This window comes from Abrus precatorius, unplaced genomic scaffold, assembly GCF_003935025.1.
Source record: "Abrus precatorius isolate BTA unplaced genomic scaffold, Abrus_2018 Scaffold6, whole genome shotgun sequence".
Lineage (NCBI taxonomy): Eukaryota > Viridiplantae > Streptophyta > Magnoliopsida > Fabales > Fabaceae > Abrus > Abrus precatorius.
In genome coordinates this window covers 20,969,611-20,989,571 of record NW_020874406.1, presented here as the reverse complement: position 1 = coordinate 20,989,571, position 19,961 = coordinate 20,969,611, and the positions used below count along the sequence as shown (strand labels likewise).

At 31.4% G+C, this 19,961-nt stretch overlaps 2 protein-coding genes, 1 non-coding gene and 1 pseudogene across 3 annotated transcripts; 2 read left to right on the top strand and 2 right to left on the bottom strand.

Moving 5' to 3' along the window:
- The first annotated feature begins 497 nt into the window (after positions 1-497).
- Positions 498-4,953, top strand: LOC113869567 (receptor-like protein kinase 2). Its single transcript, XM_027505953.1, has 2 exons — positions 498-3,740; positions 4,220-4,953. The coding sequence occupies exons 1-2, from the start codon at positions 836-838 to the stop codon at positions 4,732-4,734; spliced, it is 3,420 nt and encodes a 1,139-aa protein (XP_027361754.1). The 5' UTR covers positions 498-835; the 3' UTR covers positions 4,735-4,953.
- A 4,796-nt stretch (positions 4,954-9,749) lies between these two features.
- On the top strand, positions 9,750-12,807 carry LOC113868809 (probable UDP-arabinopyranose mutase 2). Its single transcript, XM_027504716.1, has 4 exons — positions 9,750-10,206; positions 11,240-11,490; positions 11,594-11,762; positions 12,193-12,807. Exons 1-4 carry the CDS (start codon positions 9,883-9,885, stop codon positions 12,535-12,537), a joined length of 1,089 nt encoding a protein of 362 aa, XP_027360517.1. The 5' UTR covers positions 9,750-9,882; the 3' UTR covers positions 12,538-12,807.
- A 2,446-nt stretch (positions 12,808-15,253) lies between these two features.
- TRNAD-GUC lies at positions 15,254-15,325 on the bottom strand. Its single transcript has one exon. It is a non-coding gene; the product is annotated as a tRNA-Asp (tRNA).
- Positions 15,326-16,752: 1,427 nt separating this feature from the next.
- On the bottom strand, positions 16,753-19,626 carry LOC113869415 (annotated as a pseudogene).
- Between the last annotated feature and the right edge of the window lie 335 nt (positions 19,627-19,961).

Here is a 19,961-nt window from a genome sequence, read left to right as displayed (position 1 = left end):
CCATACAGGGATTCCAGCAAAGATTTCAGTTATAAGTCCAAAGATTTCATTAATGACAAACATCACTATCCTGTTTTGACCCAGCAAAATAAATTTTGCTTCGAAATTTCAAGCTTGCAAACGTTTCAGAATCATTCTCAGAAAATTAACTTACCCAAAAAATCAGCCAAAGTTTACTTAAAAGAATTTTAGTTAGATTTTTCCCTGTGATATATCATATATTTATCATTTGTTAGTACTCAGTGTTGCAAGTTTTATGACATTGGAAGCAGACACATGGTTTATTAAAAATAAGTCTAATTTTCTTCTTTTAATTTTTTCAATTTTCATTAAAATAAGAGAGAGAACGAGGAAATCACAGTAGCTAAGAAAAGTACTAAGACTCAGAAACTCAACAATAAACAAAGAGCATAATTCAGATATAAATGCAGTGCAGCAAAGCTACAGAGGTATATAAGATGCCTCTGGTCAGTGCAAGAAACACCACCTGGCATGGCCCCATTATTCTAATGATATAAGCTTAGACACAAAGAAGCATCTTTGGTGTGGTGGGGTGCTGCTGCAGATTTTCTGATCTCTAGGCATTCAATTTTATTTTATTTTATTATACTCTATTCTCTTATATGGTTTATGTTATCTTTTATCTTTGTTTGGAAAAGGGAAGTGCTACACTTGACTCCTTGAGTTTGAGTTCAAATCAAGAAAGCCACAACAACAACAACATACTCATTCCCACAAGTAGAGGGAGGTTGAGTGAAGAGTGCAAAACCCAATGACTCAAACACAAGGAGAAGAGAAAAAGTTTGGAATTTGAGGCAAATGTTTCATTGTTTCAATGCTAAGCTCGAGGCAATCCTTCTACATTTCTTTCTCTTCTCCTTCTTCTTCATTGTTTTGTATCATTCTCCTCCAATTTACAATTTTTCATGGCCTAGTTTTCTCTGCTAACCATGAAGCTTCAATTCTCTTCTCATGGCTTCATAGTTCTACAGCATCACCACCCCCTTCATCATTCTCTAACTGGAACATTCTTGATACCAATCCATGCAACTGGACCTGCATAACATGCTCCTCATTAGGCTTTGTCACTGAAATCAACATACAATCCGCCCCTCTTGAGCTTCCTATACCTTCCAACCTCTCTTCATTTCACTTTCTTCAAAAGCTTGTCATTTCTGATGCCAATCTCACTGGAACCATCCCTTCAGAGATTGGTGATTGCTCTTCACTCACTGTTATCGATCTCAGCTCTAATAATCTTGTTGGGTCTATTCCTTCAAGCATTGGCATGCTTCAGAATCTTGTGAACTTGTCTTTGAACTCCAACCAGCTTAGTGGGAAAATCCCAGTTCAGTTAAGCAATTGCATTGGCCTAAAAAATCTTCTCCTTTTTGATAATCAGTTAGGTGGGACTATTCCACCTGAGTTTGGAAAGTTGTCAAAACTTGAGGCCTTAAGAGCTGGAGGGAACAAAGATATAGTTGGGAAGATTCCTGAAGAGCTTGGAGAGTGCAGCAATTTGACAGTGTTGGGCCTGGCTGATACAAGAATATCTGGTTCTTTGCCTGCTTCTTTGGGTAGGCTTAGAAAGCTTCAAACTTTGTCCATCTATACTACCATGCTATCTGGTGAAATTCCACCTGAGTTGGGTAACTGTTCTGAGCTTGTTGACTTGTTCCTATATGAAAATAGCCTATCAGGGTCTATTCCATCTGAGGTTGGTAAGCTTCAGAAGCTGGAACAGTTGTTTTTGTGGCAGAATGGTCTTGTAGGGGCTATTCCAGAAGAGATTGGTAACTGCACAAGCTTGAGAAAACTTGATCTTTCTTTGAATTCTCTATCTGGAACTATACCTTTGTCTTTAGGGGGTCTTGTAGAGCTTGAAGAGTTTATGATTAGTGATAATAATGTGTCTGGTTCAATCCCTTCTAGTCTTTCAAATGCTAGAAATCTTCAACAGTTGCAAGTTGACACAAATCAGCTCTCAGGCTTGATTCCGCCAGAGCTTGGACAGTTGTCAAATCTCATAGTATTCTTTGCTTGGCAGAACCAGCTTGAAGGAAGCATTCCTTCAACTTTGGGGAACTGTAGTAACCTTCAAGCACTGGACTTGTCTAGAAATGCACTCACCGGTAGCATTCCTGTTGGCCTATTCCTGCTCCAAAACCTCACAAAACTGCTGCTGATTTCCAATGACATATCAGGCTTCATACCAAATGAAATAGGTAGTTGCAGCTCTCTTATAAGGTTGAGGCTTGGAAACAATAGGATTACCGGTAGCATACCCAAGACAATGGGTAACCTCAAGAGCTTGAATTTCTTAGATCTCTCTGGCAACCGCCTCTCTGGACCGGTGCCTGATGAGATTGGAAGCTGCTCAGAATTGCAAATGATAGACTTCAGCAGCAACAGCTTAGACGGTCCACTGCCTAATTCTTTGTCATCACTATCTGCAGTTCAGGTATTGGATGCATCTTCTAACAAGTTTTCAGGCCCTATACTGGCAAGCTTGGGCCGTCTTGTTTCTCTGAATAAGCTTATCCTAAGCAATAACTTGTTTTCTGGTCCAATTCCTGCCTCACTGAGCCTATGTTCAAATCTTCAACTGCTTGATCTTAGTAGCAACAAGCTCATTGGAAGCATACCAGCCGAGCTCAGCCGTATTGAGACTCTAGAAATTGCTCTTAATCTTAGTTGCAATGCACTCAGTGGAACAATACCAGCTCAGATATCTTTCCTTAACAAGCTTTCTATACTGGACCTTTCACATAACCAGTTGGAAGGAGATTTGCAACCTCTTGCAGGTTTAGATAACCTTGTTTCCCTCAATGTTTCTTACAACAAATTTTATGGATATCTTCCAGATAACAAGCTTTTCAGGCAGTTGTCATCAAAAGACCTCACTGGAAATGAAGGGCTTTGCACTTCAGGTCAGGACTCATGCTTTGTGAAGGATTTTGGCAAGACTAGCATGGTATTGAATGGAAATGATGCAAGGAAATCACGAAAGCTTAAGCTAGCCATTGGATTGCTAATAGCCTTAACAGTGATAATGATTGTTATGGGGATAACTGCTGTGATCAGAGCAAGAAGAACCATTAGAGATGATGATTCAGAATTAGGGGACTCGTGGCCATGGCAATTCATACCATTCCAGAAACTAAACTTTTCGGTTGAACAAGTGCTGAGGTGTTTGGTCGATAGAAATATAATCGGCAAGGGATGTTCTGGTGTTGTTTATCGAGCTGAAATGGATAATGGTGAAGTCATTGCTGTGAAGAAATTATGGCCAACAACAATTGATGCAGGAGAGGCATTTAAGGAAGAAAAGAGTGGAGTTCGTGACTCATTCTCAACTGAGGTTAAGACCCTTGGCTCCATCCGTCATAAGAACATTGTCAGATTCTTGGGCTGTTGTTGGAACAGAAAAACAAGATTGCTTATTTTTGATTATATGCCAAATGGAAGTTTGAGTAGTCTACTTCATGAGAGGACTGGAAATTCTCTGGAATGGGAACTTAGGTACCGCATCTTGCTAGGCGCTGCGGAGGGCATTGCATATCTACATCATGATTGTGTACCTCCTATTGTCCACAGAGATATTAAAGCCAATAACATCCTCATTGGCCTTGAGTTTGAACCTTACATTGCTGACTTTGGCTTGGCTAAACTAGTTGATGATGGTGATTTTGGTCGTTCTTCAAATACAGTAGCTGGTTCCTATGGATATATTGCTCCAGGTTAGTCTGCCTTCTTCCACACCAACTTCATTATATTCTTTTGGATTTTTACTTGTTTGTTACGTGCAAAAATTTCTTCTATTCTACTTCATAATTAACTCATAACTTTGTCAAAGACATCTTAGTTGCAAGGAAAACAAATGGTAAGAAACTATATCTAATAATTAGTTTTAAAAAGCTTCATATAGTTGCTTGCACTTGATTGTAATTGTTGGCTTCATGCTCAGCCATATTTTACTTCTACGAGCATATTTTATACAATTGGTTTAGAGCTTTGCTATATCCTCCTAATAATCTTCCTACTACTTTATAAAGTAAGTATTAAATGAAAATGTTCATGTATTATATGTTGAAAACATAAAACTTATTAAATATTTTCTTCATTTAGTAATTAGGAGGATTTGTAAGAATAAAGGGTAGGATGATTTAGAATTATTCATTTTCTTAGCATGTTGAAACTGACTTTGATTTTGTTTCAGAATATGGCTATATGATGAAGATCACAGAGAAGAGCGACGTTTATAGCTACGGCATAGTTTTGTTAGAAGTTTTGACAGGTAAGCAACCAATTGATCCAACCATTCCAGATGGTCTACATGTTGTTGATTGGGTGAGACAGAAAAGAGGTCTTGAAGTACTTGATCCTAGTTTACTCTCTAGACCGGAGTCAGAGATAGAGGAAATGATCCAAGCATTGGGAATAGCCTTATTGTGTGTAAATTCATCCCCTGATGAAAGGCCAACAATGAGAGATATTGCTGCAATGCTTAAGGAGATAAAGCATGAAAGGGAGGAATATGCAAAATTTGATGTGCTTCTAAAAGGGTCTCCTGCAAATGGTGCATGTGTGAATAAAAGCATTGGTGGAGTTCTGCCAACATCCTCTTCTTCAATACCAGTCATGCAAACTTCGAAAACAAAAAGCAATAACTCAAGCTTCTCTGTGTCTTCACTGCTTCATTCATCTTCAAGTGTCAAGTTGGGTTCCAAATGATGAATTGGGCATGAACGAGTCACAGCCAAGGAGAGTAGAAGCTTGTTCTAATCAGTTTCTTTGTCAATGATTCTTCTTCTGTTATTGTTCTTTATATGTTTGTAAATTATGTTATAGCTGAATTAAAATCAACAAATAGATCCAAAAACTACCTCATGTGGCCTTTAGAGTATCATTGATGTGTATTACTAATGTCCAAGTTAAAATTCAGATCATGTCAGCACAGCAATAAAATCCAACCAAGGGAGACCTGATAAACTAGTTATAAGTTCTCTTTGGTTTGACACAACTGAATATTGTTAACATTTTTATTACTCCTAGACATCGAATAGCATTTCTAAAAAAGTAAGTAAGAGTTTGTTTCATCATATTGATTAAGCCTACTCTCATAAGTCATATAATCTACGAAAACATGATAAGAAGAAACTACTAATTTATATTTTGGTCGTTTTCAACTCTGTTATATTACTATTATTATTATGTTTAAAGAAACAGTTTGATAAATTTAGCTTCCAATCTCAGCATACCATATGTTTTTGTTTCTTACTTTTACCTAAAAAGGGTATCTGGGATTTCGTTTTTAAGTGCAGAAAGTATTTCCTACCCTTATACATGTTTTGCAATGAAACAAAAATTTAGAAGTCGGTTTACAGTGGTAGTAGTAAAGTTTACACTCTTCTCTCCTTAGCCTCTTAGATTTCCAGCACTAAACACTCTGAGATTGAAGTGGTCATGTGTTTGAATTTGAAGCTTTATTTTAACCATTTATCGCTATATTTGTTAAACTGACAATTACGAAACCAATCCACTCTTTTCTGGATCCTTTTTTTCTCCTATCAAGATCCACTTGAACTCATATTTCTCTTTATTTTCGCTTTAAGTGTGATCACCCTAAGATTCACAATGTTTCTATCATTGTTATTCTTCAAGCAAATCATTATAATTCTCTCACTTTCCCGTAAACTAGCAATGTCTAAATTCTCCGGTTAGAACCTTTTGTTCACATTTGGCATCTGCACTTTCAAGTTTTGGCATTGTTCAAATATGAAAAAACTTTGGGCTAAAAGAATGTGACTAAAACTTGAATTGGAACCATTTAACTTAAAAATAAGCAAGTAGGTGTAAGGCTATAATAGATTATTCTCCCTATAGTACTGAAAATTTTCCCACTTTATATCACACTCTCATATGTATCCCACACCTTTGAGACTTAAAAATTGAATCTTTTTTAATAATTGGAAACGGAATGAATATTTTTTGTGGTGAACAAGAAAAGAAGAAAATGTTGAAGTAAAGGACGAAAGGCCCAAATACAAAAATACAAGACACCCCACCCACCAAGCTGTGATTACAACAGTAACAAACAAACAAATGAAGAATACATGACCCAACTAACATTGTAAATTGACTAGACCAATAATAAAATATATCCTTCGTTATCAAACGCCTCCTCAAAAGTCTGCATGAAGTCGGGGGCAATAATGCTTAGTCTACTAGATGATGCAATACTTCATCACCAAACAACACATTATTGAATGTTGCAGTGATCACTATCTAAAATAAAAGTTATATTATTCATATAATGTTTTTCTATATCATTTTTCTAGTTTTTTTCTCTGTCTCTTTTAATTATATGATTCATATTGATCATCTTATCTCACTTTTTTTTTCTTTTCTATCCTTCTCTCTTCATTTGTAAAAGAATTGTATAAATATAGTATCTCAAAAATAAAACTTCAAAGAAGGAATTGAGGTTTTTGTTAATCCAACCATGTTCTCACAGAGTAAAAAATAAAATTAAATTAAAAGGATATCCACAAAAGAAACCAAGGTAATGATGCAAGCGAAGGGGGGGGGGTTGCTAAATTGTGATTTGGATATAAGAATTAATTTTGTCCACAAATAAATATGTTAGGAAAATCTACAATTTGATTATGTTTATTTTATAACGTTTATTATAGTTCAAGTAGAAGTTAAAAAAAGGGACAAACCATGGTTTACTGGCGACTACCCGAACATGTTGAGATAAAAAAATATGTAAGAAAAACAATACAGAAAAATGTTATCGATTTTTAGTTGGGCATTGTAAGGGCATTATTAAATTAAATAATTTTTTAAGAAAATAATTTAATGGATATTCGTGAGTTATTTTTTATTTTTGGTCTTTCACAGTCCTGAGTCTTTTTTTTTTCTTTTGGGTCATATGTTGAATATAAAATGTTATATAATGGTATATTTTTTAATATAAAATATTATTTATCTAATTCAATCCTATTTAATATATAAAAATATTTATTATTTTAAATTTTATAATATAAACTTAAATTATTTATAAAAATATTTTAATTTAATAATATTTGAATAAAACGAGGCTCATTGAAAAGTTTTGCTTGCCTTTTTGGAAATATAGTTTGGCTCAAATTTGTTGGAAGATTTTTGATCCGAATGTGGATTCGTCTTGCTATCTGCTTGCTTTAAAACATGAGGAAATTGATCATTTATTGAAAATGACACTCGGCCCATTGGGCTTGCCCAGAAATATTTTGATCCAATTAAGCTGAAAATAAAATCTGGTTATTTGGGTTACACCTCACTTCTTTCGGCTCATTTTAACATTTCTAGCCATTCAAAAATCTTGACCCAAAAAAGTAGAAGAAAGTTTTTTTCATGCAGCTATATTATTTAAATAACTAAAATTTAATATCATATATAATATTGTATGTAATTATTCTAATATGTATATATATATATAATAATAACAATACACCTTATGTAAAAAAATAACTTTTCTTATAATAAAAATACCAATTACAGTTGTTCGGTTTAATTTTCGCTTTTTAGACAGTAAAGTGGTGCAGATGGGTGGTGGCATATAGACAGATGATATGTGCTGGGAACATGAATGTGATGTGGGCACATAGACACAATGTATGTGCATATTGACAAGTGTCTGCCATGCCATGTTTCAATACTAAGAAGCATAATTCAACTCTTTTTTTCTTTGTTTATGCCATAACATACCCAGCTGGCATGGAATCATATCCAGCCTACCAAGTCCTTATCTATATAAAAATTCATAATAATAATAATAATTTAAAAAAAAAAACTATATGCTCCTTTCTCACTTCCAATTTCATGGAGCCCATTACCCATGTGGGACACTTCCACCTTCAATCATTGAATTTAATTTATATCCCCCTCTTCCTTCACTTCTTAACTAGTCAATCACTTTCTTCATGTGTTCTGCTTATTAATTGTTCTTTTTTCAGTTCAAATATTTTTATTAAATCTTTATTTATTTTCATTTTTCAACTTTCATATCAAATATAATCAAATGCTAAAAATATATGTTAAGCCTGATGAAATAATATTTTAATCATTTGTTCATTAAAAAACAATTTTATTAATTCATATAATCTGAGAATTTGTATTTATACAATTTAATATTTACAGTATGTGGTTTAATAATAATTTAGTATTTATTTACATTTTAAATATCACATGACCCATTAAAATAAGGTAAAATGATTGAGTATTAATTGTTTTTTTGAACTATATAAGATTTTGTAAACTTAATTTATTTGGATGAAAAATTTAAATGTAAACTTTCTAAGTTGATCACCTCAAAGTATGTGTGTCGGTGGCATATTACAGAGTTGTTGATCATGCATGAGATAATCGTTAATATATAAAATAACATCAGTTCTCTCTTATTTTGGTTTTTCGTTTCCATTTGAAAACATATTACAGTGATATATTTGTCAAATATGTAGAAAAAGATGATAGCACGAAGATTTGTAATAACATTTTCAAGCATATAAGCACCTTTCTTTAGACACCAACGATTTTCCTTCAGTTTAAAAGACTACATTAAAGGATAAGAAACATAATAATAGGTTGAAACGCAAAGGGCTTCATCTGAGTTTGTCCAATCTTTAATTACTTTTAAAAGTTTTAAATTTAATTTACAAAATTATAGTGATATACATACAAGAGTATCATTCATTGAAAATGATATTTATTCAAATATTTTCTACACAAAATGCCCCCAAAAAAACCATGCAGTTGCAAGTGGAACAAGGAAAAATGGAAAGGACAATATTTATAATATAAATTGTAAAATTTGTAGCATGAAAATCATTGTTACAAAATATTAATATATAATTCTAATTAAGAGTTATCGACAGTATGATTTTATAATAATCACTTTAAAATCATACTTCCAATAATTTTTAATTAGTCAATACTATAATATTTATACACAAATAATAGATTAAAAATGTTATTATTGAATGCATTTTTTTATAATTAATTTCAAATAGAGTTTAAGTAATTTTAATTTGAAACAAAATTCTTGTAACAAGAACCAATGCAATATTATGAATAATTTCCTCTAAATAATATATGTATTTAAAAATGAATATAATTTTTTTAAAATATAATATTAATACTTTTGACAGAGTATTATTTTTTATATTAGCAATTGTTATAATTTCAACTTTGAAAATAAATCAAAACTGTTGATATCAATTAAAGAAATTAGTAAACCTTATAAATATAAATAAACATTAAAATACCTTATTCATGCATTGTTAACTCTTTTCGAAACTGGATTCCTGCTCATACATAAAATGTGAATTGTAATTTTTAAACAAAAATATTTTAAAAATTATATTAACTAAATATAAATTTTTTATATTCCCCGATTTTTTTTTACTTTTATTTTTTATTTCAAATTTATAAATTTATTTTTAATTTAAAATTACTATCTCTTTAACTTACTTCAAAATAATCCATTATTTAAATAAAAATATTTATTCTTTTCAAAATTCATTAATTTTAAAAATAGTCAAACAATATATTTTAAAATTCAATTTTATTTTAATTAATAATATTAATTAATTACAAAAAAAAAATTCCTAGTATTTAATAAATTGAGTAACACAATCTCTGTTTTCCCTTTTAAACAATATTGTGTGACCAAAAGAACAAAAATATTGCCCCACAGTCTCACAGAACACTTCGTCACTTTATGTATATATCCTACACACACAGTCACACTTTTCCGCGTTGAACAAAGTCTCTTCTCTTTCATCTCATTCTCCATCGTCACCGTTCTCTCTCTCTCTCTCTCTCTCTCTCTCTTCAATGGCAGAATCTTCACCGAAACCAGTTCCTCTGTTGAAGGATGAGCTTGACATCGTCATCCCCACCATCCGCAACCTCGATTTCTTGGAGATGTGGAGACCCTTCTTCCAACCTTATCATCTCATAATCGTTCAAGATGGTGACCCTACAAAGACCATCAAGGTACCCGAAGGATTCGACTACGAACTCTTCAATCGCAACGATATCAACCGGATCTTAGGTCCCAAGGCCAATTGCATCTCCTTCAAGGACTCTGCGTGTCGTTGCTTTGGTTACATGGTCTCTAAGAAGAAGTACATCTACACCATCGATGATGATTGCTTCGTATGTTACTGTCCTTCCCTACCCTTCACTCCCTTTCACTTTTATTCTCACCTTTTCTTCGCAAAGTTTCCGTTTTTCAATTAAAGTCGCTTGCTTTCGTTTGTTTTCGTTAATGGGTCGTGGAATTCGCCTATCTAACTTATGAAACTTTTTTTTTTGAAGGGGTTTTCGAAATGGGACTAGATCTGGGTTGTTGTGTGGGTGATTGGGGTGTTTTCGAGCTTGAGATGGCTTGATTTCTCTCGTTGTCTTTTAAGATTGGATTGGAATGAGTGGTTATGTGAACTGATTTGTGAATGGGATTGATTGTTGGGGAGTTTTAAAATGAGAATTGATTTGACTTGGAAAGGCTTTGGGAAACTTGAATTGGTGTGGATTGGATTTGATTTGATTCGATTTTCGTTTCAATTGTTTGAATTAATGACTTTATTTTTTTATTTTATCGTATCATATTTTAAGTTTTTATTAAGGGTAAGAAAGTAAAAATTATTAAAATAATATGAATTCCGCGTGAAAGGTCTTCCAAACTTAAATTTGGAATTTTTACTTTGGGTTTGTAACGTGAGAAGTGACTTTTAATCGAATCGAATCAAATAAAAATTATCATTTTCAATGATTTCAAACACTACTAGATCAGTAGATCTAGAGACTTTTAACGCGCATTTGATTGCAGATTCAGTATGAGGCAAATAATGTGAACAAATGTTGTTGAAATCTCTTTATTTTGAAAGCTATTAAAACCTCTATTGGCCACCTTTTTCTGCTTTCATGGACACAATGATTGCCGTCAAATTGAAAGTGGATTTCTTGTTTTTTTGTCTCTGATTCCTTTTTTATGAATCTGTATTCCAACTAAGGATTGAAATATTGATTCTGGCTTGATTATTGCTGTCAGTAGATTCGTTGTTTTCTATGTCTATGATACTAAATAACAAAAACCTGTTGATTCGTCTGACACAATTTGAGACAATGTACTGTGTTTAACACACAATGTAGACATGATTTTCTCAACATTTCCTATTTTCTTGTGCAGGTTGCTAAAGACCCATCTGGCAAGGATATCAATGCACTTGAGCAGCACATTAAGAATCTCCTATGTCCAGCCACTCCATTTTTCTTCAATACCCTTTATGATCCTTACAGGGAAGGTGCTGATTTCGTTCGTGGATACCCTTTTAGTCTTCGTGAGGGTGCCCCCACTGCTGTTTCTCACGGCCTTTGGCTCAACATACCTGATTATGATGCTCCAACACAGCTTGTCAAACCCCGTGAGAGGAACACCAGGTATGTTATCGTGTAGCTCCTTCATTGTAGCCTATAATTACTATGTACTTTCATAGATGTTCATGGTCTTTTTGTTTGCTAAATTACTGAGCACAATTTTCAGGTATGTTGATGCTGTTTTGACCATTCCCAAAGGAACATTGTTCCCCATGTGTGGTATGAATCTGGCCTTTGACCGTGAGCTGATTGGACCTGCAATGTACTTTGGACTCATGGGTGAGGGTCAGCCTATCGGACGATACGACGATATGTGGGCCGGTTGGTGTGTGAAGGTATGTTAATCTATCATATTCTTATGACCCTTTTCTGTTAACAACCCCTTAAATCAACATGTTTGCAAACACTTAAATTTTGCGAAATAGTTGCCTATTTTTTCGACAGCACTTTCAAATTTGGCACAAAATAAGCTGAATCTAACACACACTCGAACTAGATGTATTACTAGTTAAATGATTACTTAGGTGTTATTTGATTCAGTTGTTGTTTTTACTTTCAATTGATTTGCTTTCACTAATAATTATAAAAACTTTACATTTAACCTATAATTATACAAATGTCACATTGATTTTAACTTCACACTATTTTCAAGATTTTGTCAAGGAAATGATTTCTAGGTAGATGATGATAATCTACCTTGCTAGTTACAATTTTTTGTTTTACTTGTACTAAAATAGGTACTTCACCTCTTGTATGAATTTGCAGGTTATCTGTGACCATTTGGGCTTAGGGGTGAAGACCGGTCTTCCATACATATGGCACAGCAAAGCAAGCAACCCATTTGTCAATCTGAAGAAGGAGTACAAAGGCATCTTCTGGCAAGAAGAAATCATTCCATTTTTCCAAAGTGTCACCCTTCCAAAAGAGAGCACTTCTGTTCAAAAATGCTACCTTGAACTCTCCAAGCAAGTCAAAGAGAAGCTTGGGGCTGTTGACCCCTACTTCATCAAACTAGCAGATGCTATGGTCACTTGGATTGAAGCTTGGGATGAGCTTAACAACACATCTCAAGCAAATTCTTCAAAGCAAGCTAATGGTGATGCCAAGTGAACTTCTTGTAGTTCAGGAGTTTAGTTTTGAAATGGAGTTAGTTCCTTTCTTGTCAGTTTAAATTTATCGTCTTGGTCATCGTATTAGTTATCATTATTTTTATTTATATTGCAAGATTACAGAACAATTTATTGATATTGATGTCATGATTATTACTATTTATATTATTCTTATTATAGATATGATCCTTATTGTATTTCAGTATAGATTTTTCTCCCATTATGGGTGGAGCCTTAGACATTTGATCCAGCTTAGTGGATGTGAGCTTTTTTAATTTTGTGCTGAGTCCTCAAGAATAGGGATTTTGTAGTGATGATTGCTATTTTAATTTTTAGATGACGTCTAGCTTTGTTAGTCCTGTTTAAATTCTGGGTTGGTATTATGGTTCGTCTATTTTTTTCAAGAAAATGCATAAAACACAAATCTCAACTTAATGTGTCTGAGTGAGTTTATTTAAAGGTGAGTTTGAAATGATGTAACTTATATTTAAAAGTTTTTATATTAGAAATAAGTTTATATTAAAATTTAGTATGATATTTTTAATTTAATGTATAATTTATCATTGGCTTGAATGAGAATTTAAAAGATAAATCAATTATGTTCTAGATTTGTTCATCATCAATTTTATTTTATTTTTATAAAATCACACTACATAATTTAAAAGTAATTAATGTTTGGGTAGTTAAAAACGTTATATATATATATAAAATAAAAAAAAACTGGTTTGTGAAGTTCAGTATTCATTAATATTCCTTCTTATTATATCCATCTAATTTCTTATATGGTTTTTCATACTTACTTATTATGCTTTAGTTTCGACAAATTTTAGATCCATCTTTTCTCTCTTTAGTTTTGAGTCTTGGATATTTAAACCTGCAAATTAACCTAACTAATTTATGAGTTGGGGTAGTAAAACGTTAACTTGTTTAAAATATTAGATTTTTTTTTTTAATTTGTGAATATGTTTTCAAATTTTTTTTTTATAAAAAAATTATACAAATTTATTTTATTTTTATTTTCAAGATTTACACATATAAAAATTTTGATATAATTATTTAATAATAAAGTGATATTTTATAATTATTGATAGAAACAAAAAACTAATTTTTTCTTTGTAACATGGTATGATTGACCAGAAAAGTTAAACGAAGATGATATGATTCATTTCATGTTGTGTTGAGTGGGATCCACACTTGCTCCTCTATTGTTTCCTGGTCAACTTTTTGTGATATTTGTGAACGTTTGTGAATGATTCAAATTCAAAATTAATTTAAATTTAAATAAAAATTGAGACGTTAATATGGTGGTGTCGGTGTGGCATTGCCTCCATTTTTGTTTGCCCTCTCTATATTTGAAATTTGCATTCTGTGAACGCTTTGAATTCAAAACTAATGAATGGGAAAGAAACGTAATGAGGAAAAGAGTTACTTGCAATGAAGACAATGGGTTTGTAATTATTTGCATTTGGAATTACTTACACTTTCCCTTTTTCACCATTCAACGTCTATATATCATAAAAATGAAAATAAAATTCAACCATGTTCAGCATCTTAATGGAAATATTTGTTTTTTTTAATATTAGTAACACTTCTTTTTAATTTATCCTTTATTATTAATTAAAATTTATTAAAAATAATATAAATGCTTTTCTTTCTTATTCTTAATATTTATATTTCATATTTTTTAGTATATAATAATTTTTAAATAATAATAAAAAATGTGTCACATAGTGTATTGCTAGACCTTTTTTTTAGTTTTTGTCTAACTTATTAGAAGAAGGTTTCACTTTAATATCCCTTCCAGCTATATTTTTCATTTAGTATTTTTTCTTTGGATTAATGTTAAATTTATCACAATATTTTTATAATTTGTTTTGTCTTTATTTGCATAACAATAATTATCTTATCTCATATTTTTATTATTTTACGTTATAAAAATTATTGTAAAAAAATTATACATGAGTAACTGTTTTTTTTTCTTTTCTAATTAAATATTAAAATGAAATAGGTAAATGTTGAAAAAAGTTAAGAGTGTAAGACTTACCATATAATTAAAGATGTTAAAGCATGTCGATTTACCATACTAAAAGTTTACTATAAAATGAACTAGTCCACTTTATCTATTTTTGAAAGTGAACTAGATTTTATGTGCTATTTGAGAGTGGGTGGCAAACTAACATTCTAAAAACAAAAAAATAATAAGTTAGCTGACTTAAAATTAACATAAAAATATAAAAATTTATAAAAAAAAAAATATTGTTGACAAAAAATATTTAATTCATAAATAATTATTTTATTTTTAAAATTAAAAAAGTGTAATAGACCAGCAATGAAAAAGGCCAATGAAACTTGTATTTTTAGCCGGTTAGACAATACAGTTAATTGAACTCAACCTAATTTGACATTTCTGAATATAACAAAACATTTAGTCAATATAAAATATTTGATAAAAAACAATAAATGTAGAATTATTAAAATAAGTTACACAATTCAGTTTGGATCATTGAATCGCTGGAATTAAAAAAAAAAAAAATCTAAAATTGATTTGACCTTAAAACTTAACATTTAAGCTTATATTTTAGCAAGTTTAATTAGGTTAATTTGTTGAAACTGATTCATTTTATTTACTCTATTTAAATTTCACTGTAATGACGATGTGTATTAGAAATATATAATTGAATATAATTAGACTTTGTGATAACCAAAAATATTAAAAGCGCCGTTGCCGGGGATCGAACCCGGGTCACCCGCGTGACAGGCGGGAATACTCACCACTATACTACAACGACTTGCTTGCTGATGTTTTATAATAAATTTTAGAAATGTGTAACTTTGAATCTATAACCTCATTAATTAAAGTAATATAATTTATCATATTAATAACTTATTTATTCCTAAACACTCATGTGCACTAAACTGTGTTTGCAATATTATAATCTGCCAGATTTATTGTAATCTAAACCTACCTGTTGGTTTGCTTTTTTTAATTATCAAAACCATTAAACCAAACAACAAAAATCATTAAATACGATATAAGACTGCCAAATTATTATTATTATTATTATTATTTGATCCCTTAACGAACGTCAAATGTTATCAAATTATAACAATGGAATATTATTATATTAAAATGGGTCAAGGCCTACGAATTATTTCAAATAAAACAAAATATAGAATGAGATAATAAAATTGAAACTACATGGTTTCACGTGAATTGACCTATAGCGAATTAGCGTTTTTTATTTTAAAGTAAAATAAAATTAATTTTGAGCTATTAAGTATAATTAAAATGTGTATATAAATCATATTTTTTTAATTAAAAAGTATAATAATTAATTTTGTAAATTCTTAATTCATTAGTGACTTGCGTCTTTACCCAATATTACAATTTTTGACCCTTATAAATTTAAAGTGACAATTGAGTTAGTATAGGATAAAAAATTACACTTTAGTTTTTCTTTTATCAAATTTGTCCTTTATTTCTTTTTTAGTTGCAACTTTTTCTTTGTCAAAATGAATAGATTCTTAACGAAAGCCTCCTACATGGAATATACGTAACATTAACGCAGTTGTTCGATAGCAATTCTCTATTACTACCATGGCTCAAGTGCCAAAATAAAATATTTTTTTTTGTTTAGCCGAACTCATAAAAGATGTTTTTTTATTAGAAAAATGTTAATTACTTTAAAGGTAATAGATATATTCTGCATACAGAGTGCAATATTTAGTGTAACTAATGCACTTTAACAGTAATTTTTAGTTAACTTTTCTATTTTTCTTAGTCGATATACTTCTGTCTATAAAACATTCATTAACAACATAAAAGGGTGGTCATAATGCGGTTTTCATTAGTTTATTTTACGTCCTTATCTAATTAATTTGCTAAATACCACTGTAAAAAAAAATACTAATTTAGAAAGTTAATAATTACCTACTCCTGTGTATTTGTTTCAGAGTAATTTAATATTTATTTCACCTTAGAAAATATAAATATTCGCTCCTATTCAATAAAATAGAAGAATCAATTTTGAAAAGAAAATGATAAATTATGATATGCACTTATATATATATATAATTAAATAAATGAATGATTTAACAAACTTCTATCAACCATATTGATGATTTTTCTCTATTTTTCAACACATTATCTATTTTAATTATCTCATACTTTTCTCTCTTTTCTTTTTTCTTCTTTTTGTTTTAAGATTATGAAATGAAAAATAGAATATTATCAATATTTTAAAATATTCAAATATATGATTAAGTACCCCATATAGGAAAAAGTATAACACCCGAAGGAAGTGCCAATACTTTACATTAGATTGATTGATTAGAGGGATGAGCAGTAAGTGGCTGCAATTAGAACACGTCTCAATACTGCAAACCAAAATAATAACCAACCTTATAGAATTTTTGTACAATCATATTTTTCTAAGAACCAAAACAAAAGAGATGGGTTTAATATCCTCCTTAGCCATTTCTTCATCTACCAATTTTGCATAATTTTTAAACAAATTGTCCAAGACCCTTTCTCCAAAGTGGTGAGTGATCATTGATTCTTGAATGGCCCTAACCGCCACTGCAACTTGTGTACCATAGCTCTCACTACCTTGCTCATACATGTCCATCATCTCAAACATCTCTAACTTCTCCAACTTTAAGGACCCTTCTTTCCTCACCTCATCTTCTATTTCTTCCCATGAGGGTGCATAGAAATGCACGTCATAAGAATCAAGCTTCTCCTGTTCTAATTCTCCCTTCAACACAAATTAAAGTCAAAAGTTACGTAGTAGTAGAAGAAGAAAGTTAAAAGAAGGAGACAAAATAATTCATCGTTATCCAAATACTTTTCACGAGTACCTATGTTGGCTACCTGCCAAATGTTTATTCATACTTTGGAAGAATTTCAAGTGAAAGACGTACAAAGAAAGAAAGACCAGGCATATTTATGTTTTGATTCTCATGTATAAACATTCAAACTAAGTTAATATTTATTTAACATCTTTTAACTTTCTCTATTTTTTCATTTCATTATATTGCTTATCATATTTATTATTTTTCTTTATCTTTAGCCATATAACTTAAAGGTGAACCATGTTTATAACGTATGGTTAATCATAATTTTACCTTTCAACTCATACATTTTCTTATTGGTTGAGTTATTATGTATATTTCAATCTCTAAAACTTACTATCAAGTTGTGTTGTTTTGGTTTTTAAGAGCCAATTTAGACACAATTGCTTAAATTTAAAGAACTGTATTTTAGTCAATTGAATCATTACAGGAGATTAATTTGTATACAATTAGTAAGTAATTAACTATTAGAATGAGTTTACCCATATGTAGCATTGCAACAATCCGTTAAATATCATCAATAAAGATGGTTAAAGAGTATGTCTCTATATAAATTGCTCATAAAAGATGTCAACTTAGTAAGAATTTGCTTTATCAAGTTGTAAATTCATAAACAAATTTTATTTTCAAAAGAATTGATCTGTGTTAACCAAAATGTTTAGGAAATAAAACAACACAAACGGTCACTTCAGTAACCGGAATATAACTCCGTTATCTATATCCCAAGGACCTGAAAAGATAATATCATAAAAAGACACAAGAGGGCTTATGATAAGATCAATTGACGACTTGATAATGCAAGTTCACCAATAAAGTTCCAACCAAAATTGTTTTATTGACCCCGTTTAATGTCACCAGACTTAAGCTCTTATTATAAAATATAACAATCAATAAGTGATTGAAAAATCATGTCAAATACCATGTAAAAACAAGCTAAGGTAACATTCCAAAACTTCCACATATCCCAGATAACTCATATCTATATAATTTTTCATCTATAAAGATTGTAAATTCCTTAAAGTAAGAAGGAACATAATACAGTTTGGATTTAAATTTGTCCTTGTAATCGTATATGCTGAATTTCAACATGTTGGTTATGATAACAAGAATAATAATATAGTGATGATGATGATGAAATGTGTTGTCTTTGAATGTACCTGTGAGATTAGAATATCAAATGAACGGGAAAGAATATCCCAGAAGAAAGAGTTGCCTCTGTCAACATGTTCTGAGCCTCTTCTTCCAAGAAATATGAGCACCATTTTTCCACCAACAACTAGTTCTTCAGACCTTGACCGAAGGAACAAGGAAAAATCCTCTTGGAATTGCTGAGAGTATGCTTGAGACACCAGTGCAGGGCTTGATTCAGAAATGTAAACACACCCTTTATTCAAAGGCCTTTTCTGTTCGTCAAAAATAGCTGGTGGAACCTGCATGACATAATAATAATAAACCACACACTAAATATGGTTCTAGATAAGAGTGAAAACAGTGGAAGGGGGCATGACAAGAAAGGGTAAAGGGTACCCTTGAAAGCCAGTGTAAACTGTAGGAGGAGTGGACAAAGTGCAAGTAACTGTTTGGGAATAGTCTTCCATAAAATGAGCCAGGGTACCCTCCCATGAAAATGGAAGGAAACCCATTTTTCCTATCTTGCCTAAGCAACTTGTGGAACTCTGGTAAGGCCTTGAAGATTGAATTGAAGTCATTTGTTGGAAGATCATTGAAGTAGACCCTGAACTCTGTGGAGTGGTGCATGATCTTGTGGCTTATGCTTTGGATGGCTTGAAAGATGTCTTTGATGATTGATAAGGTGTTTGGTCCAGAGGAACAACCCAAATCAGCAATGCCTATGCTCTTGGGAGTGGTTGCAAGGTAAAGCTCCTCAACTGTTTGTATGATTATGTGCTTCACCTTATCAGATGCCTTCTTCTGTTTGAATCAGATTAAAGCATATATGTAGATATAATTAGAAAAAATTATAAATTGTACTCTAGACCAGAACAAGAAAATGATGACGAGGAAGAGATTGTTGGTTGATAGATTCTAAACCTGTAGTGAGGAATTCTTGGCATAGCTAGTTTTGCCAACTCCTCCAGCCATGTGAAAGGCTTTCTCTACATCCATTTTTGTTTTCTTCAATTAGATTAGGCCTTTCTAGCTTGTTAGTGAAGTTGTGGTCATCTTTTAAAGGGCGAGATTTCAATGATGTGGCCATTTACTTCTCTTTTTTTTATTCCTTTCTCTTTTTTGTTTTTGATTCCCCCTTCTCTTCCAAAAAATATGACACATTACTAATCATGGGAGCTCAGAATTAATCTACTTTAGAATGTCACACACAACTCACAAGACTCACATCTCACTAGTGACAATAATTGTTTTGCTGATGATGCTCCTAGAGAAACAAGTCTAACCAAAGAATGTGGCTAAGGGAGATTTAAATTTAAATCCTTGTAAAATGAATTTATAAATATGAAAACAACGCACAAGCTATAACTAATAACATTAAAATAAACGTAAATTTATATTTATTCAAGCATGAAATCCAAGTGGTACTAAAGTCCAAAAGAA

Bases quoted from the DNA above. Each gene is read 5' to 3' on its own strand.
- LOC113868809 (XM_027504716.1), top strand. From the start codon at position 9,883: ATGGCAGAATCTTCACCGAAACCAGTTCCTCTGTTGAAGGATGAGCTT. The intron at 10,207-11,239 runs GTATGTTACTGT...TTTCTTGTGCAG, and splicing joins CCATCGATGATGATTGCTTC to GTTGCTAAAGACCCATCTGG. The intron at 11,491-11,593 runs GTATGTTATCGT...CACAATTTTCAG, and splicing joins CCCCGTGAGAGGAACACCAG to GTATGTTGATGCTGTTTTGA.
- LOC113869567 (XM_027505953.1), top strand. From the start codon at position 836: ATGCTAAGCTCGAGGCAATCCTTCTACATTTCTTTCTCTTCTCCTTCT. The intron at 3,741-4,219 runs GTTAGTCTGCCT...ATTTTGTTTCAG, and splicing joins CTATGGATATATTGCTCCAG to AATATGGCTATATGATGAAG.